Source organism: Lathamus discolor, chromosome 4, assembly GCF_037157495.1.
Source record: "Lathamus discolor isolate bLatDis1 chromosome 4, bLatDis1.hap1, whole genome shotgun sequence".
Lineage (NCBI taxonomy): Eukaryota > Metazoa > Chordata > Aves > Psittaciformes > Psittacidae > Lathamus > Lathamus discolor.
Window position 1 is genome coordinate 119,102,424 of NC_088887.1, and position 20,905 is coordinate 119,123,328.

At 40.0% G+C, this 20,905-nt stretch overlaps 1 protein-coding gene across 1 annotated transcript in view; it reads left to right on the forward strand.

Annotated features, from left to right (window-relative positions):
* NOX4 (NADPH oxidase 4) overlaps positions 1–20,905 on the forward strand; it is a 107,166-nt gene that overhangs the window by 26,128 nt on the left and 60,133 nt on the right. The window contains exons 9-12 of the mRNA XM_065675881.1: positions 420–645; positions 2,651–2,815; positions 2,959–3,021; positions 20,618–20,678. Coding sequence (XP_065531953.1) covers positions 420–645; positions 2,651–2,815; positions 2,959–3,021; positions 20,618–20,678 — 515 coding nt within the window. The remainder of the gene's footprint in view (positions 1–419; positions 646–2,650; positions 2,816–2,958; positions 3,022–20,617; positions 20,679–20,905) is intronic.

Sequence of the window (20,905 nt, forward strand, 5' to 3'; positions counted from 1 at the left end):
GACATTCCTGCAGTTATGATTTGGCAATTTAGGCCACTTCTGCTCCAGATTGCCTTAAAGCAGGGCTTGCTGACTGAAGGAAGGATGGGTGAAAACAGCCTGGGTGTAATGGAATGAGAAATGTGATTAATGCTTTCAAGGCTCCCACAATCTCTTTCCCCTTTCAAGCAATATTAAGCTTGAGGCTGTTCTGTGGGAGAGTGCCAAGTGAGCTGGAAAAGTTAAACCTTGCCTTTAGTGACAGAGGGCTCTATTGTTGCAAAGCTTCGATCTCACTGAAAGTCCTGAGAGCAAATGGAATAAATATTCTTACAGAATATGAGCCTTGTGACTGCCTCCTAAACCCCTCTTTGAATTGATATAGTGTACTTGGTTCTGACTGTTAATTCAGTGTCTTTGCTATTCTTGTTTTCCTGCAGGGGAGTGCTCAAGTACCAGACCAACTTAGAAGAACACCCTCCCGGTTGCTTTAATCCTAACAAAACACTCCGACGGAACATGACGGTGCCAAAGGCTTTTGAAGAGCTATTCCCTGACTATACTACCGAGCCTTTCCCAGAGGACTTAGTACCAGAGCCCTTTGTGCAAAATAGCTTTATGAGAATTTGTTCCGAGGAACCCAAGTTCCAGTCACACTTCCCAGAGGTCTGTATGATCCGACGTTTCAGGTATTACAAGCCATGCCAAGTCTTTCAGTCAGCCATAACCACTAATTATTGCTTTTCCAGACCAGATGTTTTAATAATGGAAAATATTATTAAAAACTTTTCAAGGCATTCAAAGATTTGGTGGGGAAAAAAACAATCTGCATTAAACCTTGAACTGCATTACAATGCGGTGCATAGAAGAGGGTGGAAAAATGTCAAGAGATTGGCTGTAATGTTCTTTTTTGTACAACACAATAAAAGATGTATTGGTCTTGCTATAAATGTGACTTTAAATTACAGCGGAGCACTTCAGAGGAAACATTTATATAACGTATTCATGAGGTCCCTTTGTATGCATTGTGTCGCAGTAGTTAATTGAAATAATCAAACTCCATTTGTTCTCTTTTTTACCATGCGGATGCAAGCCCTAATCCTCATTTTTGGGTTGCAGTTGGTTGTGGTTTGGCTTTGTATAGCCTGTTGTTCTCAGACAGGCTTGTTTTATATGTGGCATGGGTAAATGAGTATGATGACAGTGGGGATAGAAAAGCCTTTTCTTTTTCTGTTTTCCGTTTTCCTTTTGATTCTTTATGCTTTGGGGCAGCAGCTTTTCATTCATCCAATTTTTCTCTTTTCTTTTGAGAAAAGATGAGTTGGGCTGTATTGGCAAGTAGCCTTAGGAAGTTTGAGAATATAGAGTCCGAGAACCACCATTCAAGTTAGTCCCATAATAGACCTCACAGGAGTTTTGCTTTATTACTATCATTGTTTTCTGTAGAACACATATGTCCCATACTAGATGCAGCAGGAACCCATTTTATTATGGAGCATGTAGTCATAATAAGAAACAGTGAATTCTACATTGAAGTCCTCCAACAAAGTTCTTTGGGTTTGTATTTTGTTGTTTATGAACACTCGTGAATTACAAGCATCAATGCATATGTGGCTCCATATGACCCACAGGACATCAAGCAGTCTTCTTAGGGGCTTAAGATGTCTACTTTAGAGCCATCTATGGGAAGAGCCATGAAACAAATGGGCCCTCAGTGTTCTTCTAGCAGCTTGTAACATGATTTAGGACTTTTGATTTGGAAGTGGTTTATGCATTTAGTAATACCCCATCCTCTGAGCTACTGAAGTTTTTAAGGCCAGAGGTGCTTGAGGGAATCAAATGCTCTGCTAGTTGCAAGAGGTGCTGATGTGCAACTTCAGAAGTTGGGAAGATGGATGGGGTTGGGAGCACTTCAGTGCCATGGCTTGAATGACTGAGCAGATGTGGAATTAGTGGTTAGCTCTGCCATAAGCTCTTAGTAGTTGACTAGTACGATGGGATTTAGCTGAGCAGCTGCAAATGTCTCCATTTGAGGTAGTCACCCAGGGCTCCCCTTACAATCAGTGCAGAGAAATGGACATTTCCAGGGCATTATTTGTCTAGCATACACATCTTCCACAGGGACAAATGAACTGTGGTTCAGAAGTGCCCATTTCTCTCCCTTGTCTATGATTTTACACTGGTTTAATATAAGCCTAAATTCTATAGCACAAGAATGCTTATTTCTTAGGTTTTATTTTTTTGTTCCAGAGATGATCGAAGAAGGTAATAGTCAAAGAAGTTTTTTTCATAAAGGTTAACCAGTTTTATAGCACTTTGGTCTGTTACATTTTGAAGCAGCCTATGTACTGTGTCATTCACTGCTGAAGTCAGTTGCAATCCAACTACATAAAACCAGAGCAACATGATTGCAAATGAGGTCATTAGCATTTTGTTTCTGATGACTTTTATGATTGAAATTGTTTGTGCTTGTGGATGATGCTGCCGATTAGACTGATTAAGCCTCTACAACATGCTTGGATTTCTGTGTGTGAACTGTGGAGGTTACTTGTGACCAAAACGCTGTCCCCAGTAGATTTGGAATGAGGTTCTGCAAGCACTCATGTAGTTTTGAAATTAGAAAACATAAAATTAAAAGTCCTTGAGATAACATAGCTTTATTCTCCCATAGACTTGGTTTTGGATTTCTGGACCTCTGTGCTTGTACTGTGTGGAGAGGCTTTACCGCTACATCCGCAGCAATAAACCGGTCACAATAACTTCAGTGATAAGCCATCCCTCGAATGTCCTTGAAGTAAGGATGATAAAAGATGACTTTAAAGCAAGACCTGGTCAGGTGAGTTAATGTGCCCCTAAAAAATCACTGCTATTCACATAGCATTGTCTGTAGGGATGACTTTTGTATGTACTAACCCATCACTGAATGTTTTGAACATACCTTTTCCATAATTTTATTTTCTCTGGCTGATTTTGTTTCAGTATGTTATTCTACACTGTCCAAGAGTGTCTGCACTGGAAAGTCATCCATTCACCCTTACAATGGTAAGAAATATGATTTGTTTTTCCTATACTTTCCCTTTCATTTATATTTGGTAAGCAAATGGTCTTTATTTCCTTCAAGGTGAAAATTTCCTCCAGAAAAGCTTATGTTTCATTTATGAGGGTACCAATGAATATGAAATGGTGTGATTATTATGTATGACAGTGCTCAATACATATTTAATTTTTCTCCACTGTTGAGAAAACAATAATGGGAACTTTTTTCAAAGTCTTCCATAAGTGAAAAACAATAATAGATAAATACAGAAAATCAGTGTGTTTGATCATTGGTTCATAAAAGAAGTTTCAGGCATTTCTGTAGATCTTAACACAGAATGAGCACAAATTTTAATGACTTTTCTGTCTTTTCTATTCAATGAAAAGATATTCCTGCAGCTCCATTTTCCAAAGTTAGAAAAACATTAAGTTTAAAAAAGAAGTTTCTGAAATATTCTATATTTTTTTTTTTATATTAAGAGATACATCAGTGACTTAAAGTGATCATACCAGTGAAATCATACAACATGGGAATTATTTATTCAGCTCAATTGATGCTTGAATGGGAATTGGACCTCTTGGAGACAGACAGGAATAAAGTGAAATTGTATATAAAGAGAGCTAAAGTTCTGCAGGAGTGAGCAGTGCAGAGGCCTGGGAGATGCTGCCAAAAAATCACTGGACTGCCCTGGTTATGTTATTCCAAAAAGCAGAGTCCGAGACTGAATATTAGTGGCAGCCTTTTCCTTTCAAAGGGAATAAAGGCTTTAGAATTGCCTGAAACAGATATTCTTCTTCAAGAAGACAATGGAGATAAATCTTCACATCTGATTGATTGTTTTCTGTGACTGATAACTGATACTTCATCCCCACTGAATTGTACCTACTGCTATAGAGCAGCTCAGGTACTGTTACCTGAAATTCATAAGGCACAAACAGGTCATGTCCACTTCCTGCTCTTTGGTTTTGTGGGGTGTTTTGATTTGGGGTTTTTGTTTTAATGTATTTATCTCTATGCCAAGACAGGAAGCTGGTACTGTCACAGGAGAACTCACACTAAATTCCACCCAAAATAAATTTCATACTCTAAATCTGGGATTGAATCTCACTTAAGGGAATCTGCCTCTTGGTGAAGTAATACTGGCACTTGCATAGCCTGATTTTTGGAAAGTTTTCCTAGCTATTCACTTTACCGGTATAAAGCAGAGGCGTGTGTACTTTATCTGTTAATTTTTAAGGCTTTCCTGTTCAAGGTGCATGAAGATAGTTAGATATGCAATGTAGAAAGATGATGTGCATTGAGTATGATGGAATGGTAGCAGAATGATACAGTCAGCATCATCTTTATGCAGAATGATATAGTCAATATTTATTTATATTAATTAGTTTAGTCATCAGAAGAGCTATATAAAGAAGTTAACATAAGTCTGAGATTACTCTTTAAACTCCTTTGGCCATAGCATAGCTATATTTAATGAAGTTTGACCTGTTCTATAGCAGTGGACAGATCTTATTTAAACATTAATCTCAAAACATCATGTTCTCAATTGCTGACTATCCAGCTCAGTGGAAATTAAAATAATGGTAATAATTTGATCCTTAGGACTAATTGTACAGATTGGAAACTATGAGTCTGTATTATAAGGTTTTACTCTGTCTGTATTAGGACCCTGCTAAAATAGTGGATTGTGTGATTTTGATTTCCAGAAATAATGTTATCAAAGAGTATTAGGCCTGGTATAGTTGTCTTTTCTCTGGCAAAACTTCCAATTTGTTATCATGAGAGTTTTTTATCAGAAAAGAGACTGCCGATATGGACCTACTGGGTTAGATCATAGGATCTTCTTGAAGCCAGATTGTTTGTAAGAGTTGAGGATTTCACCGAGTATTTAAAAGGCATACTATAATAATGCATGTTATGAAAAATAGTTTTTGCATGGAAACTTCTAGATCTAGGAGGGATGGAAAATAGAGCTGTTATGAGTTTGAGTGTTCCTGGTGAATATAAATAACTCATATTCAGAAAATGTACAATATATTTCTGATACATAAGTCTAGTGGATAAATTAGTTTGGGTAATTTTTACAGTCACATATTAAATATATAGCATTAGAACTAGCAATTTCCACTCATGTACAATGCACTGTATTTTAAGTACATAATACTAGACCAGGCAATTTCTGTTCATCCTCATTGCCGTACACTTTAAAGTATAGTAATATCCTTCAGTATAACAACATACCCTTCAAGATTGCACACATATTTTATCTATTACAAGATATGAAGTTACCACTGAGTTACTGAGCTTCATTTTTATTGCCACAGACATATTTCTGTAGAACATCAACTATGCTGGAGAAATGCTGTTATTGAGTAAATGGCTGTTTTACAGCATAATGAGGATTTGAAATGTCTAGGTTTGTGACAATCCTTTTGCCCAGCCTAAGCAGGGGATAGTCATTTCCACATGTCTTTCTAGGTCATTAAATATGCCTTGGGCTGCTGTCCTGCTTAGAAAGGGTTTATTTTTTGTTGTTGTTTAATATGATGCCAGACATGGGACTGCACTAATAAAGTGTGTAGGCAGTAGCTTAACTCAGTAGTTTTTTCTGCTCCCTTCTGACCTACTTGTAGTTACCAGGCAAGCTGGAAGACTGCTGCTGCTTCTTTTCTTGGATGATGATAATCCCTGGGTTATTTTCCTAGGCTGGTGTAGGACTGTGGGGCTCAGAGCTACATCAAGAGCAGCAAGTGGGGGATATGGGGCTTTGGATACTGGAAGTACAGTGCTACAATGACTACAGCAGGTCTAGGGGGAAGTCTGCACCCTGCTTCCTGGTGCTGTTGTCCTGCTTGGACTCATAGAATGGTTTAGGTTGGAAGGGACCTCTAAAGGTCATGTAGTCCAATCCCCTGGTGCTAAGCAGGGACATCTTCAACTAGATCAGGTTGCTTAGAGCCCCATCGAGCTTGACCTTAAATGTTTCCAGGGATGAGGCATCTACTATCTCTCTGGGCAGCCTGTGCCAGTGTTTTACCACCCTCATCATGAAAAATTTCTTGCTTACACCTAGTATGAATCTACCCTCGTCTAGCTTAAAATCATTACCTCTTGTCCTGTTGCAACAGACCCTACTAAAAAGTCTGACCCCAGGCTCCATGTGATGTCCTTTTTGAGCTGATGAAACATCTCACTACCTGGAGTAAGTTTAAAAGATAAGTGACCAGTTCAGGTATATCTTTGTATTCTAAGTAAGGGCTATAAGCAAAAGTGGAAAGGAAGGGGTGAATCAGCATGAAGGAGTCATGCAGATATCTTGCTAGTCCCTTCCCTTTTCAAAGTTGTGTAATATTTAGTTTAGCTCAGTTTCTTACATAACACCAGGGTGGAGGAAAACACTGGGAGGCTGTGTAAAGGGCCTGAACCCACTCCCATTGCACTCTGGCAAAGCTCCCATGTGCTTCACTTAGAGCCAGAGGAAACTCTGAATCGTAACCAAGTGAGAATAAAGAGGTAGGCATTGTTCAGGAATGTGTACATTGTCCTTTATTTTCTTTTCCTTTCTGTCTATTGAAAGCATTCTTTCTCTGCTGATGGAAGGAATGAGCAAAAGTCATTGGTGCAAAATGCACACAGGGAATTTGGAGAAGCAAGACCCATGTTGCTCTGAACTCAGAGCTGCCAGTCTGGTTTCTTTGCTAACCTGTGACCTGGCTCTGCTGTCAAAAGCTTCATGTTACAGAATCATGAAATGGTTGAGATAGAGAGGGACCTCTGGAGATCATCATGTCCAACCCCCTGTTCCAACAGGGCCACCTAAACCTAGTTACCCAGGACTGTGTCCAGATGGCTTTTGGATATCTCCAAAGATGAAGGCCACACACTCAGTGCAACCTGTGCTCAGTCACCCTTACCATAAGAAAGTGTCTCCTGATGGTCAGAGGAAACCTCTTGGGTTTCAGCTTGTGCCCATTGCTTCTGGTCCTGCCACTGGGTGCCACTAAGCAGAGTCTGGCTCCATCGTCTTTGCACCCTCGTTTCAGGTATTTGTATGCATTGATAGGGTCCCCTTCAGTCTTCTCCAGGCTGAACAGTCCCAGGTCTTGGTCTTTCCTCATAGGGAAGATGTTCCAGACACTTAATCATCCTCATGGGCTTTGGTTGGACTCTCACCAGTATGTCCATCCCTCTCTTGCAATGAGGAACCCAGCACTGGACAGGCTCCAAGTGTGGCCTCGCAAGTGTTGAATAAAGGGTAAGGGTCACCTCCCTTTATCTTTGGCAGTGTCACTTGTGCATGCTGAAGTTCCAGCACTCGAAGATCCCAGTATCCTCTCATGATCAATATAGAAGCTGGCATTTTTCAACTCAATTCTTGAAGCGTGCTTCTGCTGTTTTTTATTCCCAAGTGACTTTGCATTCATTAGTGTGGCTCCTTGACTTTGTTACCTATTGGGAGGGCTGGGAGTGGTAAGGGAGGTATGACCCAATCTGGGATTCCTGCAAATGACCCGCTGGCCAGTGCTAGGTAGTTCGTGGTGGGCACTCCATATTGTCTTCATTGCTCCATTGTCTTTGGTTTTACTTTACCAAAGTGCTTTCTTTTTAACATGTTTTACTGTGTTTCTTGCACTGTTTCTTTCAACAGGTGGACACAACTGTTGCTATGCCGTTTAAAACAGTGTTAGTAACATTCTCAGTCCTATGCACCTTTGTTTCTGATGTACTTGGTAGGGCACTATTGCATCTTACAGTTGAATCTGAGCAGAATACAGTTAGCTCCAAGATATTTGGATCTGTAGTAGGGAGAAGTATTCTCTGTAATTAAATATTTCAGTGGAGGGTTTGTAAAGGGACAACTTATTTTTGTGTGTTTCCCCTTGATGAACTGTATTATGGAGATTTGTCTTTCAGACCCAAGTGCGTGGTATGGGCCAGAGATCAGACCATCCAAAGAAACATACAAAATGTCTTAGCGCTCTGCTTCCTGAGACTGACATTTCTTTACACTTTTGCGGAAGAAAGTGTGGAACTCATCTGCTATGGAATCCAGTTTAAATGTCATTGTCTATAACAACCTTTAAAGCCCTTGGAAAAGAAAACAAGTGTTAACAATAGTACAGAGTTCTAGTAATAAGGATGGTCCTTCATCACAGTTCAAATACCCAGACTCTGCTTCTACTCTTTAGTATACAAAGCCCCATCTCTTACCAAAGCATTGTGGGGAGTATTTGTTTCCCATTACTTCATTCTGGTTACTCTTTCTTTTAACCTATGTAGCAAGAAGAAGCCAAGGCTTGCTTTTTACAGTAGCATTGGTTTTCTTTCCAACTCCATCTTATATTTTCCACTTGGTATTGAGTTCCCTCTCCTTCCAGACTCTTAAATACACTACTGATTACTTGCAGCAGCATGAAACCATAGTACTGACCATTTATAGCTGCATGCTTTCTATTTTTTTTTTGCTAATGAATGACTTCAGAGGTAGTTCCCATTTAGAATATATTTTAGTGTCTTACAAAAGAAGTCACTTTTTCTGCTGTGTTTTGGGGATGTCTTGCATTGGCATGCAGTGACTGGAAGTAAGCCTCATGGAAATAGCGTTGTGTTTTGCAGATGTTAAGTGCTTCAGAAGATGTGCTGGGTCCTTTCATGTGGTCTCTGCTGAATCTACTAGAGTCAATGCAAGCCACAAACTCACACAAGCTGCAGTTTAGACAGTTTGGCTACCGAAAGACTGGTGTCTACTCCTAGCACCTCATAAAGCTTGGTAACCTTGTTGTTTTAGTAGTGTTGATTTGCTTGTGGAAAAAGAAGGTAGGAAACAATTATGTAATTTCATACGAGACTTAGACCGTGACCTTGAAGTAAGGACAAAACTAAGAGGCTAATTCTTAATTTGGGGATGGCTTGGATCTCAGGTTTAGTCAAACTTGTGTTCTGCAACAAACACCCACAAATGCAGAATCAGATGGTGTGTTACACCAAATTTGTGACAGCTTTGGTTGTCACTAGCTGCTGTCATGCCCTTGTCTTCCCGTGGAGCTGAAATCTGTGTTGTGCAAAGATAGGAGATACTGTTCTACCATTGTGGTGTGACTTCAGAGCTCACCTGAACTGCGGTATGAATAGCTTAAAGTTTAAAATCCTTCCTTCTGGTGCATGCATGGAACAATGCAAACTGTTCTTTCAGTGGGTACCAACTCTAAAACAGAATTACCACCTCCAAGGAGGAAAGAAAACTTAGTCCTGATGGTTCATGCAGTAGTGAACTGAATCTTGCTTACTGATGCTTTTTACAGTGCTGGCTATGGAGTAAAGCCTAGCAAGTGCCATGGTGATTGAATGAGTTAGTTTGCAGAATCCTCTCTGCTGAAGTGCTGATGGAAAGGCATCATTAAGTTTTATGGCAACAGCATAGAGCTGCTCTTTGGAATAGTTTGGTTTTTTTTTTTTCAACTAAAATTCTGGGTCTCAAGGGATTGTCCTCTTTCATTTCTGACAATTGTTTGTGTATAATAAATTATTGTTTCAGGTCTCTAGGCTTTATAGCAGCCTTCCAGTGCAATAAATCTTAGCCCACTAAGCTGAGGCTCTTTAGGCAGGGAAGAAGCATTGCCTCGTTTGTATAGGTCAATCTTCACTGACTGACTTGACATAGAGATTTCATTCCTTTCTCCATCATTCGTCCTAACCCAGCCCCACTGGTAGGATGCCTCCTCCCATCCTGTGGCTCCCCATATTGCATCCATAATCCCTTTTGGAAACAATTGAAAAGCTACCTGTTATTAAGATAAAGGTTTAATTTGAAGATGCTATTCCACACTGTAAGGAGTTGACTGTTTATGTAAAAAGAGTCTTAACTTTTCTGCTGCTGTGAACAGTGAAACCTTAAGTATTTTGAATAAATGTCTTTATATCTATAAACCAGACCAGGACCTCATCTGTCATTCCAAGAGATATATATCCCGAGCTTGATATTTGTTGTCTTTTCAGATTATTGTTGGTTCAGCACTGAAGTTGTCCTTCGGGGACTAATTATTTTTTTTTTTAATTAACAAATATGTATGTCCCAAGGTACTCTTGTTGGTGCTCAAACAGAGGCAAATTGCACAAACTCCTGTTGAGCTTTTTCTGTGTAAGACATACTCTGCATATCCACCGATGAGTGGCTTCATGAGATAGAGTTAATAGGGGCAGATGGCATAGAAGCAGCGCATACAAAGCAAAAAGTATAACCAAACCAAAGAATCCAAAGCAAAGACCACAGCCTTCAGACTCCAGGACTTGAGGAAATACCTGCTTTATGCTAACATGAATGGCTGCTTCTTCATATCCTCCAAAGAGTTTTGGCTCTTCATTCAATGTCTAGGTTCTATTTCTGGTTGTAGATAAGCAGGGATAACTACCTGTGATGGGTAGTTCGAAACATTTTTTTGAAACCAGAAATTTTCTCCCTGTTACAGTGTGCTCTGACCTCCCTTATTTCAGTGCTGCATAACAAATCTGCTTATAAATCCTATTGAAGTGTAACCTGGTCGTATAAGCTCCAACAAGTTCTGCCCTTTTGCTAGTTCTGTCTTTTTGCACAGATGGTTAAGCTGAAGCAGATCACATCAGGAGGATTTGTAGTGTCTTTCTTCCTTTTCTTTCCTTCCACATGCAGTTCTGCATGAGTAAGAAAAGAAAAAAGCCTGGAGGGACTTGAATCCTCTGCTCATATACACCGATGGTCAAATCTGTGCCAAGTCATTTACGGTATGTAGCAAGTTAGGGGGCCATTATTGTATGCATTTCTTAGTAAGTCAAAGCTTTTTTGAAGACAAGTTTGTGTATACAGATAGTCAGATCCACAAACAAAACCCAAATATATTACTGAGAAAGAATACTTTGCCTGATTCATATCCAAATTAAAATCCTATAAAGTAATAATTACTGAACCCTAGGCAGAGAAACCTTTAAGTCCATTAATCATCTCAGAGTAGGTAGAAGAATTATCTGAAAGGGGTTTCTGGATGTGGATGACTAATTACAGTACTGTACCTAAATAGTCTCAGAGCTATTACTTAATCATAGATTTTTCTGCCATTTAAGGTTTTTTATTTGTTTTGGTTTGATTTTTTTATAGATTGAGTTTTCCTTGTTACCTTCACGCCTCTATTTAAGTCCATCTGGTATCTGGATTTAGGCCTAATGAGATTACAAGATGATGGCCCTCATCTCTACATTTACATTTTTGAGCTTGATGCCTTGTCAGAAAGATCTCAGCAAATAATACATGAGTATAAACAACTGTCACCAGTAACTCATTTGCTTTTGTAAGAGAAAATCAGTGTTTTGTAGAGCCAAGGTTGTCTTTATCCTTGGGTAATCCAGAATTAACTTAGAATCAGTGACGGTATTAACAGTCTAGCAGTTAAGCTTTAGCTCAAAGCTTCTTTTATGCAAGAAATTTTGTACTATGCAAGGAGCAAAACTGGAGATGATGGAGAAACACTTGTCCTGTACTATAAACTTGAGAAATAAACAATCCACAACAGGAAAAACCTAGGGCCAAATTCCGAAATTCTTCATGAAAAATAACTGAAAAGTTGGAAGTTTGCCTAAGTAAGAAGTATATGAGGACGTCAGGAGCTAAGTTCATACTGAGAGGTAAATAATAAACCCCAAATCTAACACAATGACATTCTAATAAGATTTGTTAAATATCTTGTGCAAATGGTTATGAAACTTGTCTTTATGAGATGAGTTACAGAGCATTTAGGGAAACGCAGATAGGAAGTATCTTGCTGGCAAACTAAAGAAGTCGCTAGAGCTTGTCTGCTCTCCATAGAAATAGACCATCTAGCAGCTGTTTGACAAAGAGTTTAAGTAAAGTAAATCAGGAATAGAAAAGAGTAATATTTCAGATACCTTTTGTCCTTCCTTAGGCTTTCTTGTTTGGTTTTGGGCTTAATAGTTTTGGAGTCTGCATAAAAACCCTAAGTAAACCTTTACTTTCATTTAAACTGACAAATCTGACTCTCTTGGACCAAGGGAACATAGAAGTTGTTACACTCGAATTCACTAAATCCTGAGTCCTCCTTCAGCAGACACTTTAAACAGAAGGTGTCTGATCCCTCTCATGAGCACTATTTTCTTCTGATATTAGGAAAGTAAATTTACAGCATATAACAAGCATCTACTGACTCTGGCAGTGTGCTTTCTCCCATCAGAGACAGTTAGCTGCTAGGCTGGGTTAGGGAAAGGTCTAGGAAGTGCAGGAGAATGACAGAATGAAAAAGCCAAGCACAACTTTCAAATGTGTGGGCAAGCTATTAGAGGAAATGAAGCACTCTGCCTCTTGCTGTCCTAAAATTAAGACCAGCTGACTGGCTGGGATCTGTGCTTTAGCCTGGCAAAATGCTGTGTGTGCTGGTAAGGTAGTTTGGAGGAACACGGTGTTATTAAAGGTGTTGGTGATCCAACCAGAAAACCTGTTGATCCTTTGATGGTTCTTTCCATGCGTGCCTCACACCACAGGGAGCCAATTTGCATAAGTCTGGAGATGGCCCATAGTTTCTGCTCAGGGATAATGGAGAAGGAGCCTTTTGTGCCATTTAGTTTCCTTGTTCATGCATTTCTCAGCTCAGCACAGTGTGGCTTGGCAATTTATCTGCATATCCCTGGAGGACTTGGAGAGGCAGCTTTGTGCAGAGACGTTGCTCTGCTGCCTTCTGCTGCTTCAGGGACAAAGCCTTGTATCCTGAGCATCCTGTAAGGTTGTGGGTTTGTTTTCTCCACTAGCTAGCAACTTGAAATACAGAAACTATATGGGCTGAATATTGCTAGGGTTGAAACATTTTCACTGTTACAGGGAGTTGGACTTGATGAGACTTGTGGGTTCCTTCCACCATGAGTCTGTGAAGTGTAATGTGTGTGCTGGGGTGAAAGGGTAGTCAGCAAGGTTTTTTACCTTGGTTGAGCTGCAGAGGCGAAGAAATACTGTCTAGTATACTACTAGAAGAGTATCTGTAGCAGCAATAGAGTAGCAGCTGGGCTATTACAGGCTTACTAGAAAATTAATAAAGTAATTGCTTATTATTCATTGAACGGTGTGTATTTTTTAATGCAACACTATGTATTTATGTCTACAACTGCTGGTCTCTTTGCAATCCTAAGGCATCTATTACAGTAAAGATTCATGTTTTCTTGTGGTGCGAGAGTGAAACCAAGGAACAAATGCTCATGGATTGAGACATCATAGAAAAAAAAGATTGTTTTGAACACTGAGAGTAATTTAACAACTGAGGCTGCAGGGAGTGAAGTAGTAAATGCTGAATTACAGGCTCATAGGAACTGGTGGGTGTGGGTTTGTGGTTTATGTTACAGAAGAAGTTAGACCCCAGATGACCAGAATGATCCTTCTTGGCACTGCAGCTGACCAGTGATGTATCTTGAGCATCTCACAGTGTAATGGTGTTTTTTTTCCCACTAGCTAGACTGCAGGTGTTTGGATTTCTACAGCAAGGAGTGCAAGGGAATTGAAAGCAAAAGGAAAAGGTGTTCGGGATGTGTTTCGGCAGCTGGGCTGCTTGCAAGGAGTCAGATGTGCTATGGGAGGGCTCAGGCTGAAGCAACAGGTATTCAAGGCATGATGGTCTCAGCTTGATTATCCAGACACCCTTGATACTTAAATCATGTTCCATGGTTAGGATTTCCCCACATTCAGAGATGTTATGATGTCTGCTGATGTCTGCCAGTTAAATCAGGAGAGTTGTAAGGCCAAGTCTCCAACAGGGAAAGCTTTTAGACAAATCTGTAGAATAACACAAAACCGAAAAATAGAGTCCTTTTAGAGAATCTCCCAGCCTTTGGGGCAGAGATGGGTTTAAAAGAGTAACTCCTCAGATTGATCTTTTTTTTTTCCCCCTGAAATCTGCTGCTTATGGGATTCATTAGTTTAAAACAAGGGTAACCCAGTGCTACAGAGTTCACCTCCTATGAGTCAGACTGGAGTCTAGCTACTCTTTTTTGGCTACCTTTATATAGCATGCCTGTGTTTGTCATCACTCCTCTTCATTTCCTAATGGCAGGATGAATCATTTTAGGAATGTTTATATCAGTTCTGTGTGAAAACAGACAAGCTACAGCTCACTGAGCTCCCGAGGTTCACATTTTCTTAGCTGAAAAGCTGAAAAAAATCTGTTTCTTTTTTCCTCTTTATGGGAAGTAAAATACATTGTGTTTAGTTCTGCTCTCCTCACTTAATCCTGCCTCTTTCCCAAACATGCTAAGTCTTTAATGTGTTTTTCTTGATCTGTGTAAGGGTTCATCCAGGTCTGGAGCAAGGATGGGCTGATGAAACGGGGTTTGTGATGCAGCTGGTTCACACTGACAGGCAGGCAGAGGCATGGAAACAGAGCAGGGACTCCACAAGGTTTAGGGTCCCTGCCAGGGTATCTGCAATTGCATATTAGGATCGTATCATGGCTTTTTCCCCTAAAGTAAAAGTTGCCTTTGGAGGAGTTTCCCTTTATTTAAACACTCTGCAATAGCTTTTTAGTTCCCAAATCAAAGATGAGGTTTCACTTTGTTTTTCCAACTATGGCACAGATCTTTATAACTTTGGACGCAATTCAGCACCCAACTACAGCACCAGACACACTTGGTGCTTATTGTGGTGCATCAGCTTGAGAGCGGTATGTCCACAGGAGCTTGTAAGGACCTGTATTTGAAGAACCATGTGGTGGTACATAACTTGGGAACTCCTTTCATCTCCTTTTTCGAAACAATAGATATTCTGCAGTGTTATCATGGTGAACGCCTCAGCATTTCTGTGACAGTGCTGTAATCAAAACCTAACAGCTCTCTAAAGAGTCTTCATAATTCTTATGGTAGAGATGTACAGAAGACTGGAAAGTTTCAGAAATTAACTGTTTTCTCGCTAGTTTGCTGTTGACTCACCCCAGCTCCCTGCACCTTCAGGTCTAACAAGAGTGGTATACAATATTTCAATAGTATTGTAATATAATGCAATTAAAATTATTTCAGTAAGGTTTGCTCTGATTCTTTTTCTGGGAAGGATTCTTGGCTGGGAGTAGATACCAGAGATGTTAAATATTCAGGGTATTCTAAGCTGGAAACAGACACCAGTAACATACTTTTCATTTGCTGTATGTTATGCTCTCATGCACAGATTTCTCCATTGCTCATTGCCTCCAGTTGATCTTTATACCAATATAAAGTGGGTGTAAAGTATTACAGCTATGATCCAACAATAATCAGTTCATTCTCTTTGTCTAAATGCAAAGCACAGAGGACAATTGGGAACATGTTCACAATGTAAAACTGATAAATAAAATGCATTTCAAGTATATACTAATCTAGTAGTGCATTAAACAGTAATTAGCTTATTAAGATTATTGAAAAAAATCTATATTTTATGTCAACATAGAGGTCAATAGTAAAGCTGCAGCTCCTGCTGAGGGTAATTTTGTGGTTTATAAGCATAAAGTTCTCCAGGGATTGTTGCAAGTTTCCTATGGGATAATTTGCATTTGTATTTCAAGTTAGTTTGAAATAAAAGGCAAAAAAATACATGGAAAGGTGTTTTTTTTGTCAAGGTACAGAATAATCTATATATTTGAAGGGGGCCTATAAGGATGCTGGGGGGGGACTCTTCATTAGGGACTGTAGTGACAGGACAAGGGGTAATGGGTTAAAACTTAAACAGGGGAAGTTTAGATTGGATATAAGGAGGAAGTTCTTTACTGTAAGGGTGGTGAGGCACTGGAATGGGTTGCCCAGGGAAGTTGTGAATGCTCCATCCCTGGCGGTGTTCAAGGTCAGGTTGGACAGAGCCTTGGTGAGATGGTTTAGTGTGAGGTGTCCCTGCCCACGGCAGGGGGGTTGGAACTGGATGATCGTAAGGTGCTTTCCAACCCTAACTATTCTATGATTCTATGATTCTAATCTGTATTCTATCAGTTTATCTACATATAAAATAGTATTCTCACCGCTTTGAGTGTGAAAATGCATGCACAGATAGAATAAGAATAGGCATTGTGAATTTGCTGACATGTGATTAACAGTTCTGAGGAAATATACCAACTTTCCAATGCTAAGAACATAGTTTGGGTTCCAGAGGTGTAAATCTGCACAGGTTTATTAAATTTAATAGAATCCCTTTGGTTTTCAGCTGGTTTTGGAAGATGGCCAAATGCGGGGTGGATAACTTGATTAGCGTAGACGTTCCCACCTGTAAAAGCTTTCACTTTTAAAAGGTATAGATAGCTTGAGGTCAGAATGAGATTAATGTAGCTTCATGTAATTGCACATCTGCCACATTTAGTTTGTGTACCATAGCAGTTTAATCAAATGAGTGTTGCAGATGGGGTTCATTTAACTCTTCAAAATGCAGAATGAGCTACTGAAAAAACTTACCTGTTGTGACCTTTTTGTTTAACAATGTCTAATGTCTCCTGTCATTACAGACTATCCAAGTTAGTGATTTGCCTGTTTGGAAGACATTTATTGAGGGAAGAGGAAACTGTTCGGGGTTTAGGCTGTTTTTTTCTTCAATATCGGCTAATCTTTGCAATTTTCTCTTGGGCATTGTACTGGGCAATGAGGAAAAAATAAGGGGCTTCTTGCAGCTCCCACCACAGTAGAGTTAATAGTCACTGGGTTGTCTCTTAAGGCTCCTAGGTTGAAAGGAGCAGAGGAAAATCCAAGCACTATTTGCCAAAACACATTTTAAGAACTATTTTAACAAGGCTCATGTGCTTATTCTCTTGATTTCCAATTTAAGAGGGTGCTTCAGCTTGTGCTCGTCTTCCTAGAACATAAGTAGATGTCAGTTTAATGTGTGTATGAGCTGACTGTAATACAGATCTTGAAGTGGTGCTTAGCTATGCGGTGTTTTAAAGATGAGATATGGCAAATTGAAAGCAAATAAGGTGATCAGAGACTTAGATATGTAAAATGACCATGTGCATCATTATTCACAAGATTTTTGACACTGTTTCTCATAAAATCCTCATAGAGAAATTGATGAAGTGTGGAGTTGATGAATGCTGGGAGTTCGGTGGAAAACTGCTGGGCTTAAAGGGTTGTGATCTGTAGCACAGAGTCCAACTGGCGGCCAGGCAGTAGTGGTGTACCTCAGGGATCAACACTGGTTTGTAAATGATCTAGAACATGGAAGAGTGGATGCTACACTATGTGGTTGTGTTTGTGCTGACATTTGAGGGACTTCAGGATGCTGGAAAACTGGGCTGACAGTAACTTCATAAAGGTTGTGAAAGGGAGCTGCCAAACCTGCACCTGATAAGGAATAACCCAAGATACTAGTGATGGGAACTGACTGGATGAAAGCTGCTCAGAAGAGAATGACCAGGGTGTCCTGGTAGACACCAAGCTGACCATGAGCCAGCAATGTGCCATTGCAGCAAAGAAGGCCAACAGCCTCCTGGGATGTAATAGACAGAGCATTGCCAGCAGGTCGAGGGAGTATCTCAGAACTGGTGAGATATATCTGGCGCTCTGTGTCCCTTTCTGGGCTCCTCAGTACAAGAAAGATGTGGATGTATTGGAGCAGAAAGGACTATGAAGATGAATAAGATACTGGAGCATCTCATATGAAGAGAGGCTGAGAGAGCTGGAACTGATGTAGGATTGAAGGAAACAGAGCCAGACTCGGGTACCCAGTGACAGAACAACACAAACTGAAGTACAGGATGTTCCAGCTGAACATAAGAAAACCCCTCTCTTTCTTCTGTGAGGGTGCTCAGAGATTCTGTGGACTCTCCATCCCTGGAGACATTCAAAGCACAACAGACCCTGCTTGAGCAGGAGGATTGAAGTAGACAGTCTCCAGAGGTGCTTTCTAGTCTCAGCTGTCCTATGATTCTGTGATTTCATGAAGAACGTCAAATATATAAGAGGACACTTTCACTGCACTTTGTTACACGTGCCCAGTGGTCTGTCAGTAACATGGGGAAATTTCGTGGTTGAATTTCTGTAAAACTGTCTTTGAATATTTTCTTCAGCTTCTGGAATATTTTCTCTAATAGTCTGACAAAAAAAAAAACACCACAATTTTGAGACTTGTAGCTGTGTTTACAGAGATGAAAGAGGTAAAATAAGTGTTCTGTGCAGTAAAAACATGCATACAATTTTCAAAGTTCAAATTACAGGTCCATAGGAAGTCTTAAATCAGAAGAGGCCTCTGGAGGTCATCTGGTTCAGCCTTTGGTGCGAGGGGTCTAGATTATGTTATGCAGGGACCTATGACGCTGAATTAGCCATCTGGTTTCCTGTTCCATAGTGAGGAATATTTTTCTTATGTCCAGATGGAATTTCCCCTGAAGCAACTTATGCTCCTGGTCTTTTCTCCTGTCACAATGGATGGTGGTGAGAGCACCTTCATCTTCTCTATAGCTATTTTTTAGGTGTTGGAAGACAGTGATCTTGAGCCTTCTCTTCTGTGAGCTACACAAGCACATTCCCTTACTGACTTCTCTTTGTATGTCAGGTTCTCTAATCCTCCCAGCATCTTGGTGGCCCTTTGCTGGACCATCTACAGTCTTTCTCCCTCTCTTTGACACAGGAAATTCACTACATGTAGCATGGATGATTTGTGTGGTTTTTCTGGTAAGATTTAGCTGCACAGTAAGATTTTTTCAGTACTCTCATACCCAATTATAAGTATCAAAATAGGCTTCCTAAGTCTAAAAAGAAATAAATCTATTTTTATTGGATTTTTTTTTTCCAGAATTGTGCAGAAAGGAGATAGTCACAAGGGTAGTGTAAAAGGTAGCAGATTTGAACCTATTCTGGCTGGAGACCAGGGGTATTCTGCCTTTAACTTTAATGGAAGGATGGAATGACAGACAATTTTATAGGAGATATGCTGAACTGGGACTGTGCATAATTGGACTAAGAAAATCACTCAACCTCCTGTAAAACAGAGATTCCCGGGACAGCCCAGCTTGAAAAATGAACTCAGCTAAAGGCTGTTAGAGAAAGCCCCAGGAGAACAGATCTTTTTGCAGCCGGTATGCAAGTTTCTAGCTGAGAGGGTGGTTACATACTTCTGTCTGGAGAATTGTCTTGATATCTTTATTGGAAGACATTGCAACAAGCCACATCAAATAATGGCCTCATTGTGTGAGGTTTGCCTGCATCCCTCCCTTGATGCCATTTTATTTGAAGGCTAAGACTTGCTGAAATAATTCTGACATAAGTTTTTGTACCAAATTTTTATAAGAACACTTGCAAGGAATTATGAGTCTATCTAGTAATCAGTACTCTTAACAAGAGTGCCCTTCCCTTTAAGGAAAATGGAGCACTTTGTTAGGACATTGCATTTCCTATTCTAAGTTGGCCAAAATGTAGAGAATACTAACCTTTTATCTGTGTTTGCTGCTAAGTAAAGAAATGATGGGAACTGAGCCTCAGCCCTGAGGCCAGTGGTTTCATATTCCACAACAGATTATGTTGTGAATGCTAGTGGCAGTGGTCCAGAACAGAGTCAAGAATTGATGGATGATTGCTTATTTGATGCTTGGATTCACTATGTGGGCCCCTTTTATTTCTAATATAGGTCAGTTCCTTGAATTTAAGCCCTCTTCTGAGAATTCATATTTGTAGCAGTAGAACGAAAAAGGCAGGAGTGTCATCTGTTGGTTGTTGGATTCATGATGGACCTTGGATCAGTCAATACAGTTTCTAAGAAAGGTGTCAAAACTCAATAGTAGTATCTTCTGTCAACAAGAAAACAATGGTGTTGGTTTATAAAAGGAAAGTGAAAAAAATTCCCTTGAGGAATAGTTGCTTGTCCTGTTTATATGTGAAATCACTTGACGTACCTGCAGAAGCTGCTCAGACAGTGCATTTGAAATCTTCCTATACCTAACAGGGAACAGAACTGATGGGACTCCTTAGACCTTTGACATGGCTTGACTGGAGGTTTTTAGATACTGTGGTGTGTGTAAGACTGTAAATAATATCATTCCTGTGTTGATAGTCACAAGTAAGTAGCCCTGAGGCAAGGGCATAGGTGTAGAATGAGAGAATGGTGGCTGCAAACTATGGTGTGTCATGCAGTCTGGTGTTTTCCCTTTGCAAACTTCTTGTGAAGTGCAGCAAAATCTGTTTCCATTTAGAGGGTGTCAGCTTTGTGAGAATGATCAGCTTGAAACCATGCGCCCTGACTTTCAGGAACCAGAAATCTCTTAAATACCTTGATTTAGGAGTGATGAGTGTCAATAGTAGAGGGAGTATTACTGTACTGTTGTATCCTCAGTATCATTGCTGAGTGAGTATCATTCCTCAGTGAAGTGACTGCTCTGAATCATAAGCCCATCCCAGACTCCTCTGAGACCAGAATAAAGGGTTGAGACTTGAGTGGAGACTATCCATGCTTGACTTCCTGAACTATACTGATGCTATGCTTGTTTTCTGAAGTGTATATATATAGCCATATACCAGTATAGCTGTTGATATGGCTGCTCAGGAATGACATATTTACACCAGGTTCTGTCTTAACAACTGTACTTTGAATGTGTTTTGTTATTGTTACTCAGAAGTGGTCCTTAATATATTTAATATTTTTAGTGCCCTACAGATACCAAAGCAACGTTTGGGGTCCACCTTAAAGTAGTAGGAGACTGGACAGGTATGTAGAAAACCAATTCCTTTTCAGAGACAAATGCCTTTACTTGAACCGCTATCGCTTTCTGGCTTCAGCATGATTGTGTTTTAGTTGTGGTGTATTCTCATTAGAGACTGTTCACGCTTGTTCTCCCAGAGTTGTTTTGTTACATTCTCGGTGCAACCCCTGCTTTATTCAAATGTACGTTTCTTCAGATAACATGTATTTCCAACTACTAACAGATCTTATGA